A 23,193-nucleotide genomic window follows, 5' to 3' on the forward strand; every position below is an offset into this window, starting at 1 on the left:
AGAGCATCCAATGATCTGACATAGTCATGTCTAGAAACGCTTTGTTATGAAAATATTTCAACTGAAAAATTTTAAGAATAAAGAATGACACAGTTATAAAGTTAATGGAAAGATATGAATGTAAATTCGTCTATTGAAAATTATTCAATTCAGTCTCAAGGCTACAACTCAACTCAACTCAACTACTTTCGTTATTTTCTGTTGTCGGTCTGATTCTGATATCCGGAGTAAACTTTCGGAAGGTGTCAATCAACAATGGTAAAAATAAAAAAATTAAGAACTTTTTATTTTGTCTGCAAATTTGCTGTTATTTACAAATTGATGAAAATTGTGATTTCTCTTTCAAAATTAATATATCATTCATATATTTTAATTTCTATGATTTCTTTCAATAAAACTGGGTGTAACTGTGTATTATGACATTTAAAATTAACTTAAAACTTTATTCCAGAAAAAATTTTATATTTTAATAAGATATGCCACATGTTATATTTTCCATGGTATAATGGTTTAAATCTTAAGTCGTGAAACAAATATTCATTAGATCATTTTTTCATTTTTCAATAGTCGGCTACTCTAAGACCCTACCTTACAGCTGTAAGGCATACACTTAACGCTGCAATGTGTTTGGAAAATTTTTCATCTCAAGTAGTCGAAAGACACAATAAACCAGAAGTTGAAGTGAGGTAAGTGTTTGCTTGATAATTGTTCTTAAAAGTAACCATATTTCATTTTCTATTTATTGAACAGATTATTTTTCTTAAACTTGACTTGTCATAGATATTCAGCCTTAAAGTTATTGAGAAAAACAATGAAAAATTCATCAGACCTATGACATTCCTATCGGTCCTGTTCTTTGCAATTACTTATGCTGCAGACATTGAAATATATTAAGCTGAGTACTATTTATTATGAGATTAATGATTGTTGCTGTAAATAATATAATATGATTTATTGCTAACTTTCAACTGTTCTGACTTTCTTCTGTTGGAAGAAATAACCGTAGTAATGACTCATGTAATATAAATGTTATGGTGCTGAACTTTCAATCTTTCATTGAACAGTAATGTTTGTTTGTGCCACTGACATTTTAACTAATCTTATATAATTTTAATTCATAAACTAATAACATTTCTGATTGGTGTTATAATTATTTTAATTAAGCTATTTAATTACAGCATCAAATAACTTTAATAAAAAGAATGTAAGATCAAAGTTATTATTATTATTTTAATTTCCTGACACATTTACTGAGATTCATGCAACTGCATCTGAACAAAATTGATACTAGTCCAGAATTAAAAATAATTTTCGGGTAAATTTAAAAGAAAAATTTTTACAGTATAATTGTCTTTGGTAATCTGTATCGTAGGAAAATAAAATTTTTGATAATCTGAACATATTTTTAAAAAAATTTCTGAAAATACTGCTAGAAAAATGAAGGAAGAATAAGAGTTATGAATAAGAAACAAAGCAAACGTTTAGTCCTATAAAGAAACATTTGAACTTGTATTTAGGATTGAATACAGCACTTTAATTAGTAGAAATAAAATCAATTATCCTAATTTGGATGTGAACTAAATCTGCCTAATGATTTAATGCTGCAGAAATATTACATTGGTTAATGTAGTGGGAATGCACTGTTGCATAATGTCAATCCAAGTGCACTAGTGGTATCTATTGAAGGAAATATGATATATTTGAAAGGCTTTATTTTGCATCCATGCTCAGAGAGAGAGAATCTTTGAACATTAAAAACAACTAGATATGGAACTTAATTTTTCTTTAGATTTCACTGGAAAATACAGATTATATTAGAATTTAAATATAAATTAGGTTATAATAAGAAAATTTGAGGGTGCTGTAGCTCAGTTGTACCTATACTTGAGCTGCCTTTAGTGATGATGGTGTTAAATATGAAATATAATAGAATGCACTATATGGATATATTTCATCAATAAATTACATATATCTTATTTACTGATATATTATTAATGTAAATCAAAGTTGTAATATTTTAATGTTTATTATCAAATAATATTTATTTATTTATAAGGCTTTATATGCTTCCAAAAATGTAAATATAGCCAATATGTTGAAAATCAAATAGTATGAAATGAAACTTTTAACATTTAATAGCTATAAGTATGTTTCAGCATTACCTTTATTTGGTTAAGGAAATTTTTAGAGAACTTGGTGCATATGTTTTTCTTTGGATAACTCAAAATGGTTAAGGTAGTAAGTTAATTTAGCTTAGCTTTTACTGAATAAGATGGGACAAATGAGTAATTTGCTTTAAATAGATGAATAATCTGCTGAGAGTTTGATGAAATTTGATATTTTTATTGATTGAATGGAAATACTGTAATGTTAAACGACTCTTAACCTTACTTTTTTGTATGACCAAGATAAAATGAATAAATTAATCCTTTAAAGAATTAATTAACATGAAATGTTATTAACTTGTGTGAAACTATCACACAATATGCAATAAAGTTAAGTATTATAAATAAACTTTAAGGGAGATAATTCATGTAATAATGGAAATTAGGATGGTTTGTTATATTAAAAGTTTTAGTTATTTATATGAGATTGAATTTAAAACTTTGGTTGTAAGTTGGCTTTCAGATATTTATTATCTGTCTAATTTATAATAAGATGAATTATGTAGCTTATTCAGATTTAGCTCATGTAAGAATTGGTGGAGAGCAGTGAGTAACGACAGAAATATTATTCAAAAAATATTTTATGAACATATCAAAGTGTATATTAACATTTTTTTTTACCGATGAAAGATTTCTTTAGAATGTTTTGAACTTCTATAATTTATATATTTATTATGTTTTCAAATTTTTTATTATTATTTCTTTCAAATTTTTTTCTTTACTTTTTTTCCAAATTCAAATTCAAAAACTTTATTTGTAGGAGTGGTAAAGAATTATTGTTGACACCTGTTGTGATTAGTCGAAATGAAAAAGAAAAAGTTTTAATTGAAGGCTCCATTAATTCTTTGCGGATAAGTATAGCTATAAAACAAGCTGATGAAATTGAAAAAATTTTATGTCACAAGTTTATGCGTTTCATGATGATGAGAGCAGAAAATTTTATTGTCTTAAGGCGGAAACCTGTTGAGGTAAGTTTTAACTAACTTATTCTAGATATATATACTTACTAACTTTTGTCACTTTTAATTATTTTTTTGTGCAATAAAATTTTATTGTATTTTTTTTTTTTTTTTTTTACCAATTTTCAGAATAATTAACTTGCAATTTTTTTTACATAAAATGAAAATTTATACAAAGTACGATTTCTCTCGCTGATCACATTAAATCTTTATTTAGTTATAATTTTATTTGATGCTCTGCTACATAATTTTCATTTCATAATTTCCTATATTTTTCTTTATTTAATAAATACTAATTAATATTATAGTATTACTGCAAAATTTTTTTTACAAATATATGGGGAATTGGGAATGAAAAAATAGATATTTATCATATGAAATTAAAATGATTAATATGTATTTTTAATAACTTTTTAATTATTTACATTAATTGGTTTTGACTTTAATTTCAAATTTTCTGATATTGTAATTTAATTAAATTAAAATAGTATATGAATAATCATTATTTATTCCCTATTATAAACTTTCTGTCTATGGCAACTACTTTAATTTCTTTAAAAGTCATAATTTAATTTATGCTTTGGAGATCAACTTCATATGGTTTATACATGTAGATTTTTTTTTTTTAATTGACAAAGATGCTTTTTAAGTAATGAGTATATAAATATATATTGAAGATTTTGCAGATTTTACAAATAAAAAACATTGCATCTGTTAATAAAGGAACAATTTTTTTTTACTATAACTTACTTACTATTTTTTATTTACTATATTTACTTACTATTTTTTACTTTAATAATTTTTCTGCTTTTTGAAAAAAAAAATGTTATTATTTTTTATGTTTTACACTTTTTTGTTGTTGTTAAACTAACTCTGATCATGACTTTTGATTTTGTTTAAAATGTAATTTTGATGCATAAAAGATATTGCTACATTTAGAAATTTCTTTTTAACATGAAATAATTTTAAATAATTAGTTTTAACTCTTTGAAGCACACAAAAATAAATTTTCTGAATTTTTAAAAATTATGTAATTAATTTACCTGTTTAGGGTCTAAGAGAAGAGGAAATACCTTAAAAATTTTTTTATAATGAACTGCACCACAAAAGGGATGGTAGTTTCACTTGAGTACCACCATACACTTACGACATATTTTTCTTATGAATAATTAATAATTTTTTATTTGTTTTCTAACATAATTATTCATTTTTTATTTATGAAAATATTAAAACATATAATATTATCAATGAAATCTACTTATACAATCTTACAACATGAAAAAAAATTATAAAAGAAAAGTAAACAATTTGAATAACAAGTAATTCTCAAATAAAGCTAATAATGGCAAGTTCTTTATATGGCATTTAGACTTTAAATATAATCAACACTATATTCAAGTTATGAAGAAACATAATATTTAAATTAACCATTTAAAAATTAAGAAAATGATACTATATTAAAAAATAAAAAATTAATTAATAAAAATGTTTAATAATTAATTAAAATTAATTATTAAAAATTTAACATCCCCATAATATGGTTTCTTGCTAATACAAGGAGAATCCAAGATGGTTGAAAAGTGAAAATTTCAACCATCCTATTCGTATAAACCTTAATCAAATGTAAATAAATTCCTCACCCACAAAACACAAGGCAAACCTCCCATAAATTATCAGCTACTTGACTAAGAGAGTCAGAGGAAGGGAAACAGATCTGTTTCGCTAATGCGTAGAGAATCTTATGCCATAAGTGAATGGTGGAATGTCTCTGAAACCACCTAAAAAGATAATTATAAAGAACTTTTCTTTTGTGATTTGATTTGAAAAAAAATTTATATGTTGTAGTCAGCTTTCATACAACAAATTTATGAATGCATTTTGAGTTTTTTTTTGCTTGATGAAAACAAATTTAATTGAAAGTACTGAAAAAAAAAGCATTAATGTATAAAGGGCATTAACTAGTGTGCTGACATCTACAGGTAATTATTAGAGTTAGAATATTATTTTAGGGCCTTTGGTTTCGATCAGAAACCACCGCACGTTTAGAAATAATTTTTAGAAAGTGGTGATTTCACTGTGATACCACCAATGTCAAAGGGTTAAAGCTTATTATTATTTTTTTGATGAAATCTAGTATGTCCATGAACATATTATACAAAGTTTTTACTACACTGCAATATTACAGGCATCCTGCAATCAGCTTTATTAAATACTTTTAATAATTATATGATTTAGCAGAAACTGTATTTCTGACTGAATGAGGCTTCCAGCTATCCCCAAGATTGACAAGAAATAAATATAAATAATTTATAAACATAAAAGTTTATTTTGCCTCAAAAATTGTAAATAATAAATATATAGGTGTCGATGAAAATATTAACCATTTTATATCCAGTGATTCAAAGTTCAATTCTGAAGAATCAAATTTATGGAGATTAGTGTTTATATTATTGAAATAAATTTAGAAGTTTTTTTGTTTCGTTTTTATGTGCTTTGGAATGGTAAATGAGAGGGGAAAAAAAAAAAAAAAAAAAAAAAAAAAACCCAACCCTAATTATTATTTTATACAGTTTATATTTTATTCATGTAAAACTGATTTAGAACAATAATATTTAAATATTAATTCATTTAAAAGATAAGGCAACTCTTGTTAGTGTTCATTTCATAAGTTAGGATGTTTAAAAGATTGATAGGATTTTATATAGATATATGGTATACTGTATATGACTAAAATCTTATTACCATCAAGCATTTGAAATGTTGTTTACTCAGCATTAAAATGTATGGGCATTAAATGTATGGCTAATGATGCACTTTTACCTCATTGTTGTGTAACATAATCATTGTTCTTAGCATTCATTTAGTATCAAAATTAATGATATATTTATTTTTCATTATTGGACTGCCTACTTGGTACTTCTATTTTCAGATGCTAAAGATTCTGTAAATAAACAATAAACATAATCGATATTGCAGGACTAATGAAATTAATTTTTTTATGTTAACTTATGTATTCAGTTTCCATATTTCTACTAGATTGAAACTCATTATACTTGACCTATTCATTTGTTCACATTTATTTATAAGTGTGATTTTCTGCCCCTTTCTTTCTAAATAGAAACTTGTGATGATAGGCATTAATTTTTTTGATGATTTTAATTAATTCTTATTTTTTAATTTTTCTTATAGTTAACATTTTTTTTTAACTTTCTGTAGAAATGATATATAAATTGAAATTAAAAAAATAAATGCTTAACAAAGCTTGTTTTTAACTGAAATTGATATTTTATGTTAGTCATATTTCATATGTGTTTTTAAATTATTTATGAAAATGCCAGTTTTTTAAAAGAAGTTTTTGTTGAGATATGCTTAATTTTGATTTTCTGTGAAATTAATGTTTAAAATTATGATTTAATTACTATTTATTAAATTGTTTTTAGTGGATTGTTTTTGTTAATTATGCAGATTTATGCTACCTGTGAACAATGATTAATTCCTAATGAATATATTTTCAGGGTTATGACATTTCTTTTCTTATTACAAACTTTCACACAGAACAAATGTATAAGCATAAGTTAGTGGATTTTGTTATTCATTTTATGGAAGAGATTGACAAAGAAATAAGTGAAATGAAATTAGCTTTAAATGCAAGAGCAAGAATTTGTGCTGAAGAATTTTTAAAAAGAGTAAGTTTGCCATTTTTGTAATTATCATTATTTATGTTGCCTTTTTTTTCAGAAGTTGAAAAAATATTTGATAAATGAATCTGTTATATTGAAGTAATATCTGTTACAAAATTTAAACAATATATTGTCTGAGGAAGAGGGGGGAAAAAGCAAACCTCATACTGATTTGGATTTTTTTTAAACTTTTTGTGTGTAAAATATATTTTCCTATATGTTTATTGCAAATTAAGAAAAATGAAGGAATATTTAAAATATTTATATATAAATATATTATTTAAATATATATTTGTAAAATGATATTTATTTGTTTTATATAAATATTTAAAATTTTAAAATTCGTGTCAAATTCGTGTTTGGTTCACAATCCGTTAGCCACGCACAAGCAAAATTCGCCAAATAATGTGGAATTCTGCCAAATTTCTTACATGAAATTCATGTTTAGTTCACAATTGGTGGCATTTGCGCTCGGCTAACGGAAAAGTACCCTTATTTTTAATCTTTTCTCTCTGTGAAGTTTGGAAGAAGGGGATAATGGGAGAGCAGACAGGATTACTACCACAACTGCCAAGGAATCTTCAATAGCTCTAGCAGCTGAAGCTATAATAATGAAGTAAAGCTATAATTCATATAACTTTTGCAAGCAGACTTAAAATTTGCTCCATGAATTGTTTCAGACATTGCAGAAAAGTACTCCTTTGAGTCAACAAAAATGTTCTTATTTGATTTTATTTTGACATTGCCTTATACATTATTGGTGTTTTATTTAAATGTCTGAATGATTTTAATCTGCATGTTGATATATAAGTTCAGTTTTAGACTGAAAAAAAAAATGAACATCCAAATAGGGAAGTTAGTACCAGTCTGTGGTTTTTATTTTTCATGGATCCTCCCAAAACCAAGGATATTCTATAAGAATTTTGTTATTTTAAAGAAAAAAAATAGATTCTGGAAAGATTTTATCCATCTCAAAAAATGGTCCATCAATAAATTGGAGTTTTTTTTTTTTTTTTCCATTTATTGAACAGAAAAATGCAAAAAGATTTTTCACTATTGTGAATATACTTAGTCTTCATGTTGACAAAAATTAATTTAAACATTGCAAAATAATATCCTTATGGGATATTCAGCATTTTTTTGTATCTAATGAGTATTATTTATCAAAGATTTGCAGCCTTAAGGAAGGATTATCTAAAATTTTTAGAGAGAAGAAGTCCCAAAAATTTTGGAAGAACCAGGTATCTAGAAAATTCAGCTGCTACTAAAAGCAATAAAAATGTATAGTGACATGTTCCAAAGGATAAATTTTCATGTAACATAGTATCCTATCTGTCAAACTGAAATTTTTCTTGCTGTTGATCAAAATGATCCCACTCTTGTTTATATTTATCCAGAATTATCCAGTGTTTTACTAGAAAACTGTCCACCCCCCCCATTTTTGGCACACAATATCAAAAAAGATGTTCACCGACTTTTGGAAACTTTTAGTGTCATGAAAAATAATTTTCTCAAATTCTGAAAACATGCAAACAGCACTTCTTAGTTAGGTTTTACAAACAAAGACGTCAGAAAAATTGCTATAACTCTTTTGGAACATAATAATTAGACTTGTTAATCATTAAAGAAAAAAAAAAAATGGTGACACGTTTATTTGAAACATGAATATATAAATTTAATGTAAATCTGCTGTCATTTGTAGAGTTTGGATAAGTCCCTTTTCAACTATTTAATTACCAAGAGTATAAATTATTTAGATACAAGTTGAGTAGATAGACAGGCTTATTACTGTTATACCAAAATGAAAGCCATTTTTTTCTCTTCTTGCGAATTTCAAATAACTATAAGAAGAGATGCAATTTTATTTTAATAGAATTAATAACTTTTTGAATGATATATTTTGTAACTCAGTAGAATGTGTGGAGTTTGAAGTACTTTATCAATTTGATAAATTTTTTATAAATATATTCAGAAGGTCAAGAGTTTTATAAAAAAATTGTTAGAGATAGTTTAAATTCTAATTAAACTATGCCTTATTTAAACCATAATTGAAGGGAGGTTTTCTTTATATAAAAATATTATGATTGAAAACCTTAAAGAGAAAACAAAGTTATAAAAGTTCGGTTTTAGATAAATTGAAAAAAAAATTATGATGGAGTAGAGAATTTTCCAATCACAAAAGAATTTAGATTATATCAAAAACATGAATGATGGAGGAAAAATTTCAATCTCAAAATATTGAAAAGAATAAGAGGGGGGAAAAAAAATGCATTACAAAAGAACTAAATGATTAAAAGGGGGGGGGAAGAAACTTTAGGAGATGATTTCTACTCTGCAAAAGTTAATGAGCAAATTAATTGGAAATGCATAGAAATTTTTTTTTTTTTTAAATATGTAATAGAACCAAATAGTGTTAGGAATTGATGCTATAACAAAAGAACTTAAAAAGTAAATTTAAAATATTTTAAAGGTGCACTGTTTCTAGATCATTTATTTAATGGTAAATTATGATTTGTATCTGTCTCACCAATTTTTCTAAGCTCTAGGCAAAAGTAAGATGAGAGACTCTTGTTTGATAAAACTTTAAAAAAAAAAGTTTCAATTAATTTGAATGTATTTGTATTTGTGAAGTGAGTATTCTATCTTAGTTTATGTAAAATTAGCATCTTGTCATACATAGTCTTGTAATGACTAATGGTAAGATTGCTGCATACCTTCTATTCTCATCTTACTTTTTGATGTATAAATTGCAAGTTAGGCATAGCGTCTTTAGTGGTTTTCACTGAAATATCAGGAAGTAGTAAAAAAGTAATGGCAGTATCGAGCATTGGTAGTGAAAATATTTGATTTAAATTTAACATTAACATCAAAAATCTTTAAAAAGCCTTTGAATTTTTTTTTTCTTTACTGAAAGTGAAAATTCTATGTTAGTTGATATGACTACTATTTACCAATAGTATATATTTTAATACTGTTCTAATATACTATTTAAGTTAAAGGCCATTACCCTTTATATGATTGAAATCTCATTTTCCTTTAAAAAATATTATTGCAATTTTATTCTTAAAACAAAAGTAATTAATTTCAAATGGCAGAAAGAATGAAGACCAATTAATTATACAATCAAAAAGAACTGCTGACGTAATTATTAAAATAGAAAAAAGCAATTTATTTGTGTCAAAATTCACTTAGCAGGAGCTTTCTGAATTTTCATTTAGAGTTTAATATGAATGCTAAGTTTATAATGTATTTTGTTTTTTACGAGGTGTTATAATAATATATTTTATATGCATTGAATTTTGTAATGAAATATTTTACACAATGATTTAGTAGAAAGGCATTACTTCAAATAATGTTATGAAACTTGGTAGGCAGAAAAAGGTGTAAGCTGTCTTGCCAAGTTTTTCTGTAACTATCTAATATAGCTATAGAATATTGTGAAATGTTTTCATTCTGTAAAAAAAATTTACATTTACTTATTTAATTAAAGCATATTTTATTAAATTCATATTCATGTTATTCGTTCAATATGCCATAAAATACAGAGATAAAAAATATGATTTATGATTGTAAAGATAAGCAGAGAAAATTCTTTTCCCCCCCTATCGAGAATTAGGGAAATATTTTTTTACGAATATATTATTTATGGTTCTATGGTATCTAATGGTTCTATAATATCTAAATAAAAGGATTATATGATAATCTTAAATTTTGTTTATTAAATCTATAAGAATTTTATTTTATTTTAATAATCTGTTTTTATTTTATATTTCAGTTTTGATTATCCATTTGAGAATAGCATTGAGATCATGTTATCTATCTAAGAATAATCCCTGGAAATGTTTTCCTTCAATTTGTTTATAGCAAAATATTCTGCTTCTCTTGAAATCAGTTCCATTTTATTTTGATGAATTCATTAAAATTATTGAAAAATGACTTTATTGCTTTTATTTCATATATATATATATATATATATATATATATATATATATATATATTTTGTTAAAAAATGTGCCAAAATTTCAATTGCTTTTATGTTTATAATTATGTGCAGTGTAAGGTGAAATCAAAAATTGTTCATTCTTCCAAATAATTCTCTACTTCAAATATATTGTCTTTGGTGACAGAACTATAAATATTTGTATATTTGTTTAATTTTTATTCTGTTTTTTATGTTTTTGCATTAAGTTTTTAAGCAAGTTTGTAATTTGTTCTCATACTATTGATTTTACAATCTAATCATATGGAAATAAAGTAATAAATTTTGATATTTCAATGTCTTTGTTTTTTTAATTATTAAAATCAATTTCTGTTATTTTTTATTCTGAAGTATTGTGTCACTTAAGTTGTTTTTATACTTTCATTCTTTGAATGATGCAAAGTATTTCCTAACTATTTGTTTAGTGTGAAAAATTGCATGTCTACTTATGAATAACTGTATAATCTTAAACTTTTCAAGCATTTTTCTTCAATAGATTCCTAGTAATCCATTTGGTATTAGATCAAAGGACTGCCAGACTAGCAAAAATGCTAGGTTACTAGAAGTTCATTACAAAAATCTATATTTATTGTTCAAAATATTGCAAAAAAAATTAAAAATATTTTGTATATATAATAGATATTATAAAATTCTATTGTTTATGTCATGTCAAAGGAAATCCATTGAAGTGACCTATTTTCTTATTCACCTCTTTGAAAATGCTCAACTATAATAAGATATGTATTAGTGAAATGAACAGATTACTGCAATTCTTCTGTATTCAACTCATAAATTTCCAATATATTAATTTTAGAATAATATGTAAAGAAAAACAAAATTGTTATTGAAACATTAAAAAAATATTTCTTAAATATAATTATAAGACTTCAATTTTATTTCTGTACATTTGTAATCTTTGTGGTATTTAATAGATTTATTTTTTATTTATGAAAGTTTTTAACCTCAGGATCAGAAAATTTGATGTTAAACCAAATCCCCAAAATTAAGCATTAATTTTTTTAAAAATTGGCATGGATTATTTGCTCTCTCTTCTAGATGTTTGAAAAATGGGCTACTAATTGAAGTGTCATCTGAGACTTCATTTCAAAATTCCGAGATTCTTCCTAAAATAACTTTTTTAGTATGTAACATTTAATCTAATTTTAGGAATTTAATATAATTTAGAATTTTGTATGTTTTTGATTATTATGAACATATTTATTATCAACTTTCCATCAGGGATTTTAACATTTCATTTTCTATTAAACACTTACTGATATAGCTGAAAAATATGTGTCCATTGCATATTTTTTATGTATTACAAATAAAAAATTTTAATATGCTTTTGCAATAAAAAATAATAAAAATGTAAATATGACTATATAAATCTAATTATTAAAGGTAATTTCAATACAATTTAAAATTTTTAATTGTAGAATTAAAAAAGTGATGACAAATTAATGCTTTGATAAACCATGAAATGCAACTATATAAACTACACATGAAAAATATGAATTTTTGTATGTTTTGAGGTGCAATATACATTTTTAATGATATAATTTAAATTTCTAATCTTTATTTGATTAGAAGATATGATATGGTCCCAAAATAGGAATCTTGATACCAAATATGAATAGTATAAGTACCTCTTTATACTGTCGGCAGTTGAATGTTTGATACCTTGCTAAATCAAATTAGAAATTCTAAAAATTATATTTATATGATTGATAAAGTTAATTATCAATCCCTTAAATGCATATTAAATATATTCGTCATAAAATAAACATGTACATTTTCTTGTATAATCCCTTTTTTTTCTTTCAAATTTTTGTATGAAATAGAACTTAACAATTTGTGTAGCATGACGTTACATTTTTTGCATCATAGGTGAGTATTCTTTTTACAAATTTTACATTTTGTTTGCTTGCCAGCCTTTGTAATAGATTGATTTAAGTAAAGTATTAAAAGGTTACTGGTTTGTATGGCTCAAGTTGAGGTAATGGCATCGATTTCGGTCTCACTGATATTATCAAACTCAATATAATATCTCATAAAAATGCTAATTAAGACATTTGTCCTTTCATTTTGCAATAGGTCCACAAGATTCATCTTAGGCATACTAAGAATGTTGTTTAAAAATGGCCTCCACCATTTTTTAGCTTTTATTTTTGGGTGGTAAAAACTCAAAAATTGATCAAGAAGATTTACAAAGCTTGTATTTTTATAAAATTTGAGAAGAATCAATTTTTTTTTAGATTTTTGGATTTTTTTATAGACTTTATACATTCAAAATTTGATACTGCACATATAATTTTATAGTCTTTTCCTTTTACTACACTAATATCTTTTGTCAGATGTTCCTTTTTTCTTTTCGTATCAAAATTTTACTATTTTTTTGAAGAACAATTTTGAAGTCTCACCATTTTACTGACTCTACTTCATCTAAATAATTTTCTTCCATCAGTTATTTGATCAGGGTGGCAAACAAATGATGATGCACTCAGCTGCTGGAAATTCATCCGAATCTAATTTTTCTATATTATCTAAGGCTTGCTGCATAGTTAAAAATTTAAATAAATAACTTTTTTTTGAAGTAAAATAAACTTTTTACATTAAAATAAAAGTAAAGAAATTTCTTTATTGAAAATGAGTCTCTCTTACTGAATGCTTGAATTTAGCACAAATTAATCAAATTTACACTACCAGGATTTAGCACAAATTAATCAAATTTACTCTACCAGGATTTAGCACAAATTTATCTGGATCATTCTTTAGAACAGTATGAAATGTATCATTTGTTTTGACCTTGCTTGAACAATGGGGTTACTGTATTCATTAATAAATGTTCCGATCTTCAACGATAAAGATTAAACAGAGGAGAGTTCATTTATGAAAAAGTAAAAAGGACAACCCAGTCAGAACATACTAAGCCTGTTATTTTGGGACTTTTCTAATTAAACAAATGTAAAACCCTGTTAAATTATTTTCCTTGACTCCTATTTCTTATGATTAAAACAAAAACCCAATAGTTTTTTATATTCAATGTTTCTAAACTTCCACGCTCGAATTAAGTGTTTTTAATGAATTTTTTTCTCATGAAGAAAAACGAGATCACTTTATTTAGTTTAGAATTAATTACTTAAAGATTAAGTGAGAAAAAATAGAATTTGCATTACAAATTTTTTGAAAAAATATCAACAAAACTAGGTACTTCAGTGTTTACTAAAGAATAATAATTATTTAAATGTATCTTAATTTACTAAGTAAAAAAAAAAATCTTAATCAAAAGTTCCCAAAATGGGAACTTTTGGAGATTAATGGGGTTTTAACTTGATGCTTAATATGTTAACGGTTGACAGATGTTACAATATCAGTAAAAGGGGAAATGAATCATTTTATAAAACACAATTTATCTCCTTAAATAAAATGAACTGAGAGTTGTATAATAAGTCCAATAATAATGGATACAAAGTTAATAGATGAAAACTGTTAACTAAGGTATACTGTCTGCTGATACATAGACAGATAGTATGTAATAAAAATATTTCAAGGTTTTAAAAATATTATCTTATGCCTTTATTGATGATTATTTTTATTAGGCATGAAGATATTTTGCATGAAAATAATTTAGGAGGTGTTATTATTTATACATTAGAACCAATATTAACACCGCATTTTCACCTGCACCAAATTAAAAAAATAAAATAAATTCCCATATCTTTTCAAACCATACTTTCTTTATTTATCTAGTGAAGATTTACTTTAATGTTGTGTTGTTTTATCAGTTTAAAACATTATTTCTAAATGCTTTCAATGTGCACACCCTGCATAATGAAACTTAAAATATGTTATCTTTAATTGTTTAGTGAGCCAATGCAAAGTAAGTCTATTGCTTTAGTAGTCAATAATTTTTATCATCATGGTCATTACTTTTATCTGTTCAATACAAGACAACCTATACATGGACAACCTATTTCGAATGAAGAAACCAAACTGGCTGGCTATCATAATTTTTGAGATATATAAAATAATTTGTGATGTACAGAAACAAGTTATCATTACATCTAAACTTAGTAATTCTGAAATATTATTTTAAACAAGTCAATGAATTTCAAAATCCAGAGAATTATTGAATGAAATATGCATTAATAATGATGAATTAATTATAAATTAGTTTTAGCTAAACTTAATACTCGAATCTTCTTTCCAAATCCATTTGCTTCCGATATTTTTCTTCCTTTCTATGAATAGATAGATACTGCAGATACATTTGTATTAAATGCCCCCAAGTTTGAAACTAAATTTTAAAAATAAATAGGTATGATTGGAATTTGAGATATGATCATTTTTCATGTTCAAACATCTAATAATGATTTTTTTTATTTAATGTTATTAAAACGAATTACTGGAAAAATTTCCACACCCTAACAAACTGATAAGGTGATCCACGATCCAGATATTGGGACGCAGCATGTTGTAATGAACATGCACAAACATTTCATTAATTCAAATCTTGCTTTTTGGAAAAGAATAATTTGTCTTTTTTCGGGAGTTGGCTTGAGTTTGTTTTTATTGGGTATGGTCTTACGTGTATATTGATCTTATGTTATGAGTTTTTTTTTTCTTTTTCTTTTTCGGTAGCAATTCTTCGACAACTGCTTATTTTTGGTTATTATGGCTTAAAAGTTTTTTAATTTATAGCGCGAACCATTCTGCGCTGGCCTTGCCTGGGTCGCTCACCTTCATTTTCCTATTCAATCCATCATCACGTTTTACCGACTGAATCTGAACGCATTCAGAGGTATTTTAATATGATGGATTTTGTTTGTTTTTTTATATATAAATTGTGACATGCGTTGTGAAAAAAATCATTCCACAGCGCTCCTTAAAGGACACAGCTGGGACTAGATTTTTCAAATTTGGTTAATTTTTACTGCATGATCATAGGTGTTCCTTATAAAAGGGTTTTTTCAAAATTTAACAAGATTTTTAATTAAAAATTAATGGAAATTTTAACACTTTTTTTTCACAATAACTTTGGAGCATATTTTCGAACAAAAACGTTTTTAGCCCATTTTGAAATTTAAAATATAAGATTTTCAGCAATGCCAATTTTATTTCATTGATTTAATGGATTTTTAAATAATTTTTTTAGTATATTTAAAATATTTTTCTTTATTTTAATTACTAAATTTATACTCAAATCCTTTGCAATGATATTAAATGCATTTTTGATCTACACGTTCTCGCTTCTCTATAATTAAGCATAAAATTTGAAATTAAATTAATAAATGAAAATAATAATAATAAAGAGATAGACGATTCGAAGTTAACATATTTTATGGTTCTTCGGGCTCAGATTTGAATTTCCATCAATTTTTTATTTTAACTTTCCTTGTTGGAATTATTTATAGATAAATATGCGCATCGTATTTTGGGTTTAAAAATTTAGATCAAGAACTTATAATCGCACTAAGTGAAATGCTTAATTGATATTAAATTTGTCTGGATTAGAAGTCTAAAATTCCTTCTATTTTATATGGACGATTAGAATGGGATTCAATTATTTTAATTCTATTCTAATCGGTCAATTTCGAAGGTACTTATATATCCTAGTTTCTGATCTTTAATCTAGATGCATAACAATTTTCAGTTTATTATCAAATTTAATTTTTTTCGGTTACTCCGAGATATAGCTAATCAGTAATGATTAAATTCTTTGGAATTTTGTAATAGTATTAATAGCAAAGCAAAAAGCATATTTAACATGAATGAACCATTCTCCATCATTTTATAAATAGCACAAGGAAGTATAACATGACAGAAACTCAAGGTTTTAAATATTCTGAGAAAATTTTATTTATTAAATGATTTCTGAATAAAATGTTTTTGAAAAATTATAAGTAAATTTATCGATAGATATTCTAATGAACTATTTTGGAGTTTTTAATCATGTAAGCATTAAATGTGGTTGTTCTACTCCAATCAGATGATTTGAAATCATTCGTAATTAGAATTCATTAGAAGCGTATTCAATTACAAAATTTAAAATACAGTCTGAAAAATAATAAATTAAAATAATTATAGAAATACACATACCCCCCCCCCCTAAAATATACAATACGCTAGAAAAAGAATTGAGTTTCTATTTTCACGGTAAATTTTTATGTTAAAAGTTATAAGATAAATGCAAACATAAAAGTGAAAGAATATTACAAATTTTGTAGAAAAACAAATTTGTGTTTTAATTAATTTTTTGCTTTTTATTTAATAAATTTCTGCTTTATAATTTCAGAGTATAGCTTTGAAATTTTAAATCATGTTAAAAAAATTAAATTTATTTTTTTAGCTTCAAATACGGAAAAGAGTTTAAATTATGTAAGAAATTTGTTTAGCCTGGTTCATTATTAGAAAATATACGACTTTTAATTTTAACCTATCTTTGATCACCAATTTCGTTAAATTATTTCTTGCAATAATTCTTCATGATAGATTACATGCATATACAAGTGTACTAGTATATAGTACACAGATGTTGAACATATTAATAGCATTTACAGCCATGTAGATGCACTAAAAAAGAAGAATGTGGTAAGTGTTCGCTTTAATCATGGCTCAAAAGTTTATTTTTGAATCGTTAGAAATAGGTATATATAACTCTAATTAAAAAAAATGTTTTAATCGAATATTTTCCTACATTACTATGAGAAAAAAATAATTAAATATAATTTAATAAACGGATGGAGGTATATTGATGACCTACTTTAGATAAACTTAGACAATACTAATATTGTTACTAATTGCTATCCAAAACATTTAATTCTAACAGAAACAAATAAAAATCAACTTGAGGCTACCTTTCTGGATTTAAAAATCGAAATTGCTAATGATAAAACAATAGTTGGTATCTACGATAAAAGGGATGAATTCAACTTTAAAATAATAAAACTTTGTAATTATCATTCCAATTTAAGCTCTAAAATTTTCAAAAATCTAATTTTCTCACTATTTAACAGGATCAAAAGGGTTTGCAATAATAAAAATTCCTATATTAAAGCATCAAATAACCCCATTAAAAATTTATTAATGAATTTCCAAGAAACTACTGTAATATCAACTTTTTGATTAAACAAAATATGATTTCGGATTAATCCTTTACCTAAAATAAAAATAGAACTTTCCTTGCATATTAGATCACTCAATAGATGGCGCTGGGACACTACAATTGTCTTTTACCTTAAATGCGTTAGCTTGGGGGTGTTAAAAAAGTGGGAATCACAATCCATAGCTTAAAATTTCTTTGCCTGCGGCTGGTATGTCCTTTCCTTTTGTTTTCCATTACTGGTTTGAGTTTTATTATATGGTATTTTTGTTTTATTATTATCTTTGTTTTTTTGCTTATTAGTGGGTGTATTCTTCTAATTTATTGTTTTGTTTTTCCTTTCTGTTAAAATGGTATATCTCTTGGGCCTGATTTCAGGGTATTTTCGCGTCACGAGGAATCATTATTTGACTTTTTATTCTGCATTCCTTCACAGAAAAAAAATCCCTTTTTTTGAATCCCTGCCTGAGTATCCTTGAAAAAGTCTTCAGGCCGGATTCTTTTTTGGTTTAATTTGAATTTCCTATTAACTTGATTTTTATTACTTTTGTCTCAATTCATCTAGATGTTAGATGTGTTTTAGATGTAGCTGCATTTGCGCTCTCTAAATACTATGATGTTTTTCCTGTTCCTTTTTTGGTTTTAGTTTGAATAAGAAATAATTTTCAGTTGCGATTCTGAAACTATTTCGCTTCGTTTCTGTTTTAGTTCCGTTTTCAAAATATTTCTTACTTTGATTGGTTATTTATTATATATATGTATGTGTGTGTGTGTGTGTGTTACGTTCAGGCAGTGAAAGCACAATTTATTGGTCTCTAGAATAAATTGAAAAAATTAAGAAATCTCAATTTTTATACATTCTTCCAGTCCTATCAGTCATATTTGCTGAAATATTCTTGACAAGCTAGCATTTTAAACAGAAAAGTTACATTTTTCTGTGATCAAGCCTGACAGAGTTATGAAGCTCTGAATTTTATTATTTTAGACCAATAAACCCCGAAGAAATGTTGCCCGATAACTGGATAATATTTCTCCAGGACACCTTTAAAATGATTTAAAATTGCCTAAAATAGCCACATTTAAAGCTTTATAACTCGACAAGTTTTGTTATGAGAATAGTGGCACTATTTTTGTTTAAAGTTTACCATTTAAAAATATTTTATTGATGGAACCGCGAAATAAATTGTATAAAAACTTATAATGGCCAGTTTCTTCATCAAACCCTTTATTAATACAAATAGTCTAAAATATCAATCTTAACGCCATTATTTAATTATTGTATTCACAATTAGATTATATATAAAATCAGCTGCGTTGCTAACAATTAAATATGAAACAAATTCAATATTTTTTTTAGTCAAATAGTTGTGACAGTTAATGAACATTTACTTAATATAAAGCTACTTATTAAAAAAAACGAATAGTACTTTTCCAGATATCGATATGGAAATATAAATAGTTCATTTTCAAAAATCGGTGTGAAGCAAATGAGTTAAATTTACTTCATAAAGACTTTTCACAAAACATTTTAAAGGAGCAAATTTATTATGAATTAAAACTCATTCAATTCAATTATTTCATATGATATAACCAACATCATGAAACTTAATATTTCATTTAAATTCCCTTTTACAACATATATAAGGCGAAAATTTATTTTCTTGCTTTAGGTATCTGAACTTAGATATTTAATACTGAATCATAATTATTGAGCGAAACATTGTCGATCATATAGATCTTCTATAAGTTTATCATTTGTCGTGCATACTGTATCTTTAATTGAATGAAATCGGTGAATTTTTTTTATTATTGTTAAATGCATTTTAGCACTTTTATAAGTATTTCATTCGCACAAATAAAATCGACGCACAGTTTTCAAACATGAAATCATAAAATTTATTAATAAAATGCATATTTTATACATAGCACTCTAAATGATCCAGCATGTTCTATATACAATGAATGATAGACCACAACACACTGGAGGGAGTTACTGAAAAAAAAAATGCAAATAGCACAAAAAGTTTGAAAGAGGCATTGAACACATATTGGCAAGATTGCTTTCTTAGAAACATACATGTTTTATATTAATTATTTAAATAGATTTACTTATATTTATATTCATAGAATGAATTTAAATTAAACACATGTAGTCTTCGAAGTTCATTCACATTGCATGATTTTTGAAGAGATTCTTTTAGCAGATAATAATCTTGCTTAAAACTGTTAGACTGAGAAAGTATTTACCGGTCGGGTAAAAAGGAATAGGAAGAATTTTCGCAACGAAGACAACACACAGTTTCCACAATCTTTAGAAAATAAATAAATATAATCACTCTTCAACTACAAACAATGGCCTTGAAAGTTTCATTGCTGTCAGCTTGGGCAACTTGTGAGGATAATCATCGTCATTTACTTTGATCGAAAATTCCTCCTCGCTGTCATAGGAGTTGACGAAGCCGTCAATGGAGTATCCATTGGAATTATTGCTGGCATGACGGCGTTTCCTGTAACAGTAGATGTTTTGACTGCTGTGAGTGCTGCTTGTCGTGGGTGATGATGGACGAGTTTCAACTCCTTGTTCTGCTTTGTAACGTTCCATGTGTGGAAACACAGCATCCCAAATTTTGCCATCTTTTAAGAGCTCAGTTACAGCATCTATATCCGGAGCGATGAAACGATCTTTGTCCAATGGCCTATAATAGAGCAAATAATTAATAATCGCATATTTTTATTTTTATTAATAATAAAGAAGAGTTTATCTATCTGTGGGCGTTCTACAGGTCAAACCATTTCACAAGGGCTACCAAATTAGAGAAAAACGAACTTTGGAGAATGGAAATGTGTACCTAAAGATGAATTTTTTGAAATATTAATTAATTATTAATTTACTGAGATTTTAACATTTTTCCGTAATAATAATATTCTACACAAAAAAATTTCATAAATCTATTAAAATATGAAAAAGAATGTCTTTTTAATTATATTAATTTAATTATCATGCGCATTTTTTTGCTATATATATTATTGCATTTGGGAATATAATTACGCAAAACAGATTGATCTTTTGTTTATTTGCTCTGTACATTTTCATCATTGCATCTTTTCCTTTAAAATTTAATAAACGAATTTATTAATATTTGGATTATTTATTAATATAAAGAAAGTTAGCTTTTAATTTAACCCTTTAAAGGGACATTTTTTTCTAGTCATATTATGTTAAAATATTTTTAGGCTTGAAATTAGAATAAGAAAAAGGATTCATTTAGCTTATTAGATAAATTTAATTTGATTAATTAATTAATTAGGATAATTAATAATTAAATAACAAATCAAGACACACCAGTTTGTGTAAGATAAAGAACTGAAGCCTCTAAGTTTCTGTCTTACTAAAAAAATTTGTCAGAACTGATGCTAGCCTACATAAATTCATACAAAGATTGATAAATTTGGTGGGAAGCATACTTCCCACGGCCCTAGAAAGGGTTAACATATTTGTGTATGTATATTGAATCATTGACAGTTTTAAGAACTATAGTCATTATGACTTCTAGTTAATATTTCATTTTTCTGAATAAATTATTTCATCATTTTAAAGATATTTTCACATAAATGTTCAGCTTTCTTCATGAAACAAATTCAGATAGCAGAAGGTTTCATACTCACTTCACGACTGATCTGACAACTGCATAGACGGCTTCGAGCGGCTGAGTCGTCTTCAGAGGTCTTAAGAATTCGATTGCCTGGCATGCAGCCAGAAGTTCAATTGCAATTACCCTTTCGACATTCTCGACAACCATCAAAGCTTTTCGAGCAGCAAATCCACCCATGGAGACATGATCCTCTGTGCCAGCACTTGTTGGAAGTGAATCCACTGATGATGGATGGCAAAGAACTTTATTCTCTGACACTGGTAGGAAGAAAATTAAATATTATGAACAAAATGGATGAAAAGTGCATGACCTAGTTCCACATTTTTTGCTTAATTCTTAGAATTATATAATGACGATTTCAGTTTCATTTTTGACTGAATGCTATTTGTTGGAATTAAGTGGCACTTTCTCTTTTATTTAATGCTTCTTCTTCTTTTTTTTTATATTTATTTTGTCAATTATTTAAATAAAATTCGTGAGCTAAGAACAGTTTGCCTAAAATGTTTTCTTTCTTATTATAGCTCATAATTCACCTAGTTTGGATATGAAGTGAGAAGAATTGATTTTGTTAATTAATACAGGAATAAGATAAGAATTTTGGCAATATATTATGAATGCCAAATGATTAAAAAATTTTATAAATTTTTAATTAGAATTCTCACAAACTTTAATTGTAGTTGAAAATCTGATAAATATTTACCGAGTGCTGCGGCTGTGCAGTGAGGAATCATAAAGCCCGAGTTCAAACCTCCATCTTTTACGAGAAAAGCAGGCAATCCACTTACAGCTGAAAGAATAAAATGTTGTTATTTATTTAATTTAATAATGCTATTTTTGTCAGATAATATTTCAAATTTTTAATGAATTTTTTTCATGGATTTTATTGAAGAATTTTGCATGCATTTTTTAAAAATAAAAATTCAACTCTCGATTGTAAATTATTTTTTGTCTGTTTTTATACCTGGATTTATCAGTCTTTCAGTCCTTCTTTCGCTCATGCTTCCCAACTCATGGACTGCAATTGCTAGATAATCCAGCGCCTATAAAAATAAATAATATTTCAAATATTGAAAAATAGAATAAAGCAGGTCATGCAGATAAACTTAGTTAAGCTTATAATTAAGTAGAGGAGCTTACTTTTGCAGGATATTCGCCGTGAAAATTTCCACCGGAAATGATTTCCTCTCTTTCCACGAACACCAGCTATTATAAACATTAAAGACATTTATGTTATATATTTAAACATATACATTTAAATTAAATTATACTGGGCACAGTTATCTTGGAGCAATGAAAAAGGGAATATTCAAATTAATATCTTTATTTAAAATGAATTTTTATATAAGTCTATTAATTGAATTTAAATATGCAGAATTATACATTGATCAGAGCACAAATGTAAAAACATTATTTGTTTGCTGGATATGTATATAATCTTTTCCCTCAGAGCTTTTAAAGTTTTAAATTGGTATTTTTAACAAATATTTGATAATTTTCGATTTTGATAAATGAACTTGCTTACCACAAATATTAAATAATTGAATCTATTCTGCCCTTTAAAACAATTTATAATTTTGTATAAAAGACGCTGAACATTTATAAAGTGGTATAATTCTTTATATCTCTCAACACTTCTACTTACGGATTGTGAAAAT

The 23,193-nt window shown here is 25.7% G+C and overlaps 2 protein-coding genes across 2 annotated transcripts in view; one reads left to right on the top strand and one right to left on the bottom strand.

Moving 5' to 3' along the window:
- The first annotated feature begins 107 nt into the window (after positions 1-107).
- LOC129963359 (actin-related protein 2/3 complex subunit 4) lies at positions 108-10,740 on the top strand. The gene is made up of 5 exons (XM_056077694.1): positions 108-258; positions 568-686; positions 2,926-3,133; positions 6,640-6,810; positions 10,580-10,740. The coding sequence occupies exons 1-5, from the start codon at positions 256-258 to the stop codon at positions 10,583-10,585; spliced, it is 507 nt and encodes a 168-aa protein (XP_055933669.1). The 5' UTR covers positions 108-255; the 3' UTR covers positions 10,586-10,740.
- A 9,043-nt stretch (positions 10,741-19,783) lies between these two features.
- Positions 19,784-23,193, bottom strand: part of LOC129968265 (histidine ammonia-lyase-like) — a 45,626-nt gene continuing 42,216 nt past the window's right edge. Inside the window, exons 16-20 of the mRNA XM_056082122.1 lie at positions 22,676-22,741; positions 22,500-22,578; positions 22,239-22,325; positions 21,552-21,795; positions 19,784-20,581 (exon numbers count right to left, since the gene is read on the bottom strand). Coding sequence (XP_055938097.1) covers positions 20,218-20,581; positions 21,552-21,795; positions 22,239-22,325; positions 22,500-22,578; positions 22,676-22,741 — 840 coding nt within the window. The 3' untranslated portion in view covers positions 19,784-20,217. The remainder of the gene's footprint in view (positions 20,582-21,551; positions 21,796-22,238; positions 22,326-22,499; positions 22,579-22,675; positions 22,742-23,193) is intronic.

Source organism: Argiope bruennichi, chromosome 1 (genome assembly GCF_947563725.1).
Source record: "Argiope bruennichi chromosome 1, qqArgBrue1.1, whole genome shotgun sequence".
NCBI classification, from domain to species: Eukaryota; Metazoa; Arthropoda; class Arachnida; order Araneae; family Araneidae; genus Argiope; species Argiope bruennichi.